The sequence below is a fragment of the Ischnura elegans genome, chromosome 6 (assembly GCF_921293095.1).
Source record: "Ischnura elegans chromosome 6, ioIscEleg1.1, whole genome shotgun sequence".
NCBI classification, from domain to species: domain Eukaryota; kingdom Metazoa; phylum Arthropoda; class Insecta; order Odonata; family Coenagrionidae; genus Ischnura; species Ischnura elegans.
Window position 1 is genome coordinate 18,112,246 of NC_060251.1, and position 8,224 is coordinate 18,120,469.

General features: G+C 35.5%; 1 protein-coding gene across 1 annotated transcript; it reads right to left on the reverse strand.

The window, feature by feature from the left end:
* Positions 1–3,903: 3,903 nt before the first annotated feature.
* Positions 3,904–7,901, reverse strand: LOC124160500 (neuralized-like protein 4). Its single transcript, XM_046536358.1, has 3 exons — positions 7,717–7,901; positions 4,899–4,989; positions 3,904–4,256 (listed from the first exon to the last, which is right to left on the reverse strand). Exons 1-3 carry the CDS (start codon positions 7,899–7,901, stop codon positions 4,071–4,073), a joined length of 462 nt encoding a protein of 153 aa, XP_046392314.1. The 3' UTR covers positions 3,904–4,070.
* Positions 7,902–8,224: the final 323 nt, after the last annotated feature.

The window sequence follows — 8,224 nt, forward strand, 5'->3', positions numbered from 1 at the left end:
TGGCTTAACATCCACTCTGATGGATGGAATTCTGTATTTGTAGTGTTATCCACTAAGAAATTATCAGGGTTCTTGGAGTATCCAAAATATCTCTACCATGTCTGGGATTTGAACCCCAATCCACAGGGCAGGTAGCCAAAATCCTTACCACTGTCCAAGGCAATGGTGGATCTGTGGGGAGGGTGAACTAAGGGGACAATAGGGTCCCCCAATTGGGTCTGAACACACACTAGATAAAATCAAAATTTTTGAAGGTTTCCACTTTGTACAAAAGTATTTAGTCATATTTTCTGATATATTTACATACTTTAACAAATTGTTTTGCAATTCATCCCTACATGCACGGTCTATTTTACACACCTTTGGTATGTTACAATCCAGAGGTAGACCCAGAGCAGTGGCGTAGCGAGAGGGGAGTTAAGGGGGTCCGGACATCTCCCGAAATATAAAAGCACACTTACTTTGCATCACAAAAGAAAACCAAATATTGAAAAATCATGAATCAACAAAAGAAGTCTCAGAAAAATTAAGTTTTTTTGATTATGAAAAGTAGTAAAATTAGTTTAAAACCCTCAACTTAGTCCCCTTTTTTTCAAAAAATTTCCCCCTGGTTTTGGACCCCCCAAACAAAATTCCTGGCTATGCTACTGATCCAGAGAGGCTGACAGGGGGGCTGGAGATCCCCCAACCTTGGTTATCCAATTTACACTAGACAATGGTATTTTGTGCCAACTCCCCACTTAGCCCCCCTCTTGTCCCGATCCTGGATCCACAACTGGTTCCAGGTACCACAATTTCCTAGTCCAGGCAAAAATATTTATGGTCACCCTATGCAGTATACACTAAGGAAGGAACATGTTTAAATGAGAAGATACAACAACTTAATGCAGATGCTAACAGGTTGAATGAAAGCACTCAAAATGGGTGAATTGAAAATAATGCTTTGACTTTAGTCATCATTACCAGTAACATGTAAAATAGGTATGAGGAAAATGAAAGGGTTGGCTACATTGTTAAAAATCGTTTTGAAAATATGTATTTCTTTAAACCAATATTATTTTTTTTTACATTCTGTAAAACAATCAGTAAATAATTTCTTTAATTTTAAGGCATTTGAAATAAGACAATTCATGCTTTTATATCTTTATTATTTCCAGAGATATGACATGCCTAGAGGCTTATATAAAATTCCAAGATTTGAACTCTGGAATATTTTTTTAACCATGCAGAGGTTTTTGTTTTCCAATCAAGTTAAGACGACTTACCTTTGACCCTAGTTTAAGGAAAAATATACTTGGTGTACATTGCAGCTCGTAAATTTTTTAATGCATGATAACAATTCAATTCATCTACTTAATAAAAAAACTCCCCAGACGGCACAGAACCCTCCGTATCTAATTCGTATGTACATAGTACCCATTGACTAAGGGGATACTATGCCGCTCCGTCGCTTTTCGTCAATGGATAATTTCCGTTCGCGGCCTGTCGACGAAGCGCGTACGCAGCATGTGAATGTCCGCTACTAAGCACGTACGATTGGATACGAAGCGCGCAGGAACACGGCACTCAGGCTAATCTCAATCGATTAGGTCGACATAGATATATCGTAACTCGCACGATCGAAAAATGTATCGAACGCAACACAATCGATAGCTACCGACCGTAGCGAGAACCTTGATACGAATCATTATGAATTGTAAGTTCTCAATAGGTAAATAACACCATATCATGAATTCTAATAACCATGAAAGACTCACGACTGACAAAGTTTTGTCGGTTGTGAGTTTTTCATGGTAATTAGAATTCATGATATAGTATTATTTACCCATTGAGAACTTACAAAACTTACTCGGCCACTTAAATAACTCTGCGAAAAATGAGATTCTCATGGCTAATTCACGCACCCCCAGCATCCAGCATTGTTAAGTGGCTCGTACTTACTTGGAAACCTTGAGATGTTAATGAGAGTAAATTCTTATTAATTTTGACACTAAATAAGACATCACATAGCCCACGAGCATTAAAAAGCTTACCCTAAAGCCTGACGAAATAAAATTTTTAAATAAAAATTGCCGATGAAACAGGATTGCTGACACATCTGCTATTAGTATGATCGAATTCATCAAAATGCAAGCAAAAATTAACGTATAGTTCAGTCTCAGCTACTAAAACTTACCCATATCAGGCGCTAAAGTATTTGAAAAATTATTTGGGATGAGTAAAAGTCCCTAGGTCACTGCAGTAAATGTATCACCCTATTAAAAATATGAAAGTCCTGCCAAATCACCAGCATAAACACTTGTAAAATAAAACATGTTATCTCTTAGATCACACCTCCGATTTTATACTTACTTTGCATGAAGTCACCACCGCAAGAAATTTTAAAGAGGCAGGAAAGAAAAAACCCACAGAAATACAATACATATATTATGTATTTTCTATTGTCAACCACAATAATATTTCCAATTTTCTCTTCTATCCCACATCTAATTTAGCGAAACAATTACTCTTATTCTCTTTCGAATAGAAAATTATTTAAAAGAGGACTGGTCGATACATACAAACTATCGTCAATACTTTCTCCGATGAACGTCCACTATCACAGCACCAACTTGCACAAATCAAATCCACATCCACAAATATGTCACTTCTGCCACAATGTCTGTCTTCTTGGCGACAGGTAACAGTGAAGCAATGGTACCTTCCTCCAATCTGGGCACCTTCAATTCAGCAAGAATTTTCTCCTCGTCTTCTCGTCCAAGGCCACAGATTACTTTCTGATATCACAATGGTGCAATGTGAAGCTCACACACCTAAAATTAATAAATAATAAAATACCATGTAACTTATTAGGTGAAATCATTTCCAATTTTTGGTATTTCTGCATGAGAAATCAAATTACTAGGCTCGTAAATATAGTAAATATTTTTATGCCTGATATTTTTATTGTTTTAAACTATAGCATAAGATAATTTGAAATGATGAAAGCCGACGTGTAATACACCATAGGGCAAGCTAAGAAGCAATATTCGATCCTATAAACTTGGCAGCTTATTCCTAGTTTCTCCTTTAACCACACGTTCACCGAATGAATTAATACAAAAAAGACAACTAAAATGCAAGAATTTTCAAAAGAATTGCTGCTACAATATTTTGAATCACCATTTTTAGTACTGAATAGTACTATAGTACTTCAGTACTGAATAGTTCGGGATGTTGATGCATCAACATCCCGAAGCCACTTCTAACTTAAAATTACATCCAAATAATTACAGCGAGAAAGAGTACATACCTCACAGTTTTTCGTAAGGGTGAAATGTTTTCTTCTTATCGCCCAAATGCACTTCTTCTTCAACTCAGGATCTTTTGGAAAGCTAAAAACTTGAGCCATGTCCCGGAGTTTCCATTACATCCCGACATTACACACACGGAAGGCATTTTTAACAAAAATATCTCACAAACACGTTTCTGAAGCCCAGAGAATGAAATTAAAGAATAAGGGAAACTTCACCATTACCAGACACTCTATTTTTCACAAACTTAACCACAAAAATCCCTGAAATGTGGTGAGACGTGACGTAAACCATGCCATCTCCAACGGCTTGTGAAGGCATGTGATCTTTCTAGGAGGATATGGCACGATGGCACCAGATGGCACCACCCGCGAAAGAAAATAGTCCCAGACCGAATACAGTTTTATCGATGAGATACAATTTTATCGATGCATATGAATTTGCCAGTCCTCTTGCATCTTTTTTCGTCATTAAAGGAAATAAAGAAACAAAACCTTCTAAGTAACTTCCTAAGCGCGATTTTTGTATCTTGATTGTCCACCCTCGTATTTAGGTACGAAAACTTCCTGTGCCGTCTGGGTCAACTGCGATTTATTTTTTTGGCTCTGGCCACAAGTCTTCTATAAGGTAACATAAAAGTATTTAGTCAAGAAGAATTGTGAACTCAATTACTCAGGAAAATTTTTTTAAAGATAGGTATTTAATTTTTTCACTGAGTGTCCTGTTCAGGATTCATTAATTATGGTGGTACAAAATCACATTGCTTCATATTCTCTTTCATGTAGTGGGTAAGAGCTTAGCATGCTTTTCTATGATTGATAATTGGACAGTTTTCCCCCTTAGCTCAACCACACCATGGACTCCAGCTGGGATTCCTTTGCTTCCTGGTCCCATGTCATTTCCATTTATGAAGATGTGCAAAACACCTGGGTCCTTGATCATAATTCCAATTTGATCACCTCGCTGCAATTTTGAGAGATGATTTGAGAGTGCACTTATAATATAAAAAAATGAATCAAGAAAAATAAATCAAATAAGCGAAAAGCAATTCATCCGTAGCTGAAGAAGAAAGGGTGTGCATACTTCGAGAAATAGCTTAAAATATTTTGCGAGGTCAACATGATAACTCATTCTATTGAAGAATATTTATTAAAATAGTAAATTTTTGTTATAAATTGTACCCATGAATTGATTTCATAATAGTGAAAGGGATTCTGGCCCCCTAAGAGGAATCCAACCCCCTTTATCCAGTCATATTTTGTCTTTTTTGGCAATAGCATACAAACTATAATGTTCTCATTTAAGATTTACCCAATCATCTTGAAAATCTTAGGATGAGTAAAGTAAATTTTTTCGCCATTTGCCTGAATCTCAGTTACAAATGGCTTTCTCAATTTTGCTCACAAAACTCTGTAGAAAAATTTAGTCCGGAAACATGAACATGGTAACGACCGACTTACACTGATAGTTTTGTCAACTCCACTGAAGTGTAAGTTTCAAGAAAATTATTGCTGGTTAAAGTGACATTTTCATTCAGAAGATGAATGAAGTATCCAAGTGGCAATGAATACCCACTTTTGATGGACTAATAAAATTGCATCTTACCTGCAATTCATCAATGTTGCGCCCAATGTCTTTGATGATCAGAGTACTATTATGGAATTGGCGTCGATCATAGTACATCCAAGTTCCCGCCCTAGAAAGAATATAAATTCAGGTGGTGTGATAAATTAATTTTCCATTTATTGTAATGCATTTAACATGCTTTAACCCAGAGAAAATATGGTGACAGCATGAAATTATTATTATAAAAGTTTCCTCTGTAGAAATGTGCGTTAGTTCATCTTCAAATCATCTGAACAACCCATATCACCAGAATAAAATGAAAATTCCATTTTCCAGCATTTTTTGCAATATTATACCTTAACTTTGGGTGACTTTGTGGTCATTTGAAAAGGTTTTGTCTGTTCCCTTCAACTGAAGGGGGCTCAAATTGGATCAAAAATTAGTCAGTATAAGCTATTAAAAGTCCTCTGTTGTCGATTTTATGATTTTACGTAATTGTTATGCTTCTTCTTACGTGGATAAATGCTTCAATCATTAGCCTGTGCTTTAATGGGCCATTAGGCTTCGTGAAACATTAATTTAAATCCATATGCTATAAAATCCAAATGAGCAGCGAGGAGTTAAGGCTGGGGGGGGGGGGATTTAGTTCAACTAATACTGGTGTGTGAGAGTATGGAATACCCACCAGGATAAGCGGTAGGTGCGAGATTAATAAATTGTGGAATTTTAAGGTAAATGGTTCAAAATGGTGAGTTTTTCGGCTTTCTGAGAGATATTTTTTTAACCCTTACACTATTCTATTAGTTATATCAAGCCATTTAAGTAAAATGGATTAAACCTTTAAATTTTCTGAGCTCTGGGAGGGTTTTTTTCTTGTAAATTGAAGGGGGAGTTCCATTAAGGGACGGGAGTTTGCTAACATGCTTCTTCAATACTTAATGGAAAATTGCTTTAATTGGTGGAATACTGTAATAAAAATAATATCTATGAAGAGGGAATAGTGTTACCAGTACATATTATGGTCATATTAACTTGTGCAATGTAAATTAATATTATATCATTCATGTTCTCTAATCATATTTTACATGCAAAATGTAAGCTATCAATGTAATCCAGTGCTTTTAATAAAGAGGAATTAGGATACCTATGTCTGGACCAATCCAATGTTAACAGCTACTATTTTGTTAAATATACTTTGTATATTCATTGAAATTAGACAAAAGGATATTTGTCATCGTGTTTCCATTTGCACTACCATTGGTTTATTTATAAAGTAACTGAGTCATGATTATGAAGTGGAGTATATGATACTATGTTTATAAGATTAAATCAATATAAGATATTTGTACTGCCATCGGTTTATGTATCTAGCAATTAAGTGATGATTATGAAGTGGGGTATGCTAAATGTTTATAAGATTAAATCACTTATATATGCTTTCACTTTTAAGCACGCATCAGCTATGTGATCACTTAATCAATTATTTTGACTCATTTAATTTTCAACCTCTTAAATAGTGATGCAAGAGTATTGATTTACTTTAATTAATGTCAATTATAGTATCTTATTAACCTTTTCCCTACTGTACACGTATATATACGTGTGGACGTTTCCTGACCGGGGAGACGACGGGCGTATTTATGCGTGTGAGAATTACCCGGCCAGGATATCGAAAGCCATATATATACGTTTTCTAGCTCCCCCCCTTTTAGGACGGTCGTGGGTTTACGACATCTTTGTCTCGGGATCCAACGCTTCGGGGTTAAGGATTAACCCTCGGAATCCGGGAGCAGGTACCCGGACCCTTCGTCTTTTAGAACCCCTCTCAGCGGTACGGGACAGCGGTCATTCAATTGTTTATACAGTCAATTTTCAAAATAAATATTCGTTCATTTCTCAAGAAATATACACTAAAAATTGAATTATTTGTCTTTTGAGCAGCGTTTACAATTTTTAAACGAAATTCTACGACAAATATAAACTTATATCTCAAGTCATGTATAAACATCAACATGGAAATTGTTGCTGCGTTAAATGCTTTAATAATGGCCTTAGAACTTCGTTTAAAATTTGACAATGCTCAGATAAAAATGAGGAATTCAATACAAAGTCTGTAATTTACGTGCAAGCAACAATTATCCATTTGCTAAATGCATATATTTGTAATAGCGAATCTGAATTTGTAAAAAAACTGAGAGACTGGTTGTTTAGTCATAAAAATATTGAATTTTTATTTGAGGCAATTAAATAATCTGTTCGTTTAATTGCTTAAACTTATTTTGTTACAAAATTCATTATAATTTCATTTCATGTTAATTTTCCTATTAGTGTATTCTAGTCATATTTTGTATGTTTTCAAGATTGTATACATGCACATGGACAAATGTTTCTATGAAGGACTCATAGAAGAGCCACTTTTGTTTAAAGGTTATTATAAAATGTACTGCCGAGCATTGCCTTATTTGTATGTAATGGCAACCCCTAATCAAGACTTATCTTAATCTACTATCTAATTACTAAAATACTATCTAATTTCACTGTTAATGTATGCATATGTTGTGATATTTTGGGGCAGTGAAGTAAATACCTTTATCTTTATATAAGCAATACATAAGTTGACCGCGAACCAATGCCGCAGGTATGGTCGTAAACCTGGTAAGGAGGGAGCACAACTACTCTCGAAGTCCAAGATAATGCGAAGTCCCAGCGTGGAGGGGTCGAAAAAGGTTCAGCGAAACCCTTCTTAACGAATGCCCTCCAAAAATGCTCCGTACCACGAGAAAGAAGAGTCTCTTGGGGCTCAGTACAGCAGTCATGCTAAGACGAAAACTCCGCCGTCTCGAAAGGGTTAACTTACTTCAATGTATTCATATGGTCTGGAATTGCTAATTCATTGGGATTATTGGTAGTGATCCCAATTCCAAGTCCATAAGGAAATTTTGATGTTGGTCTTTCAATTTGCACTTCGAATAATTGGTTCCACTTCAGGTGTTCCTTGGTAAAGACAACTCCATTATTTTCTCCATCACTGTAAAACCACATAACCAATAAAATGTTAGAAAAAGTAAATAAATACTACGAAAAATTCAACAGTAAAATGATTGCTAGGATAATTGACTTCAATTTCAACCAGGCCTTCATTACTCCCTAGTTATAAGTATGAGGCATCGGAATAGTTTGATTCCAAAATATAGTATGCACAAGGTTCTTTTTTGTCTCAAACTTTCAACAGTAAGGATAGAATTTTTTGAATCAGCTGATGTGAATAGCAATTGGAATTACAGAAGTAAGTCAGAGTAGTGATATGGTTCTTGTTCCTATACATGGGTCACTCCTTCTCAATTCAACGAACATTTGACCCTTGC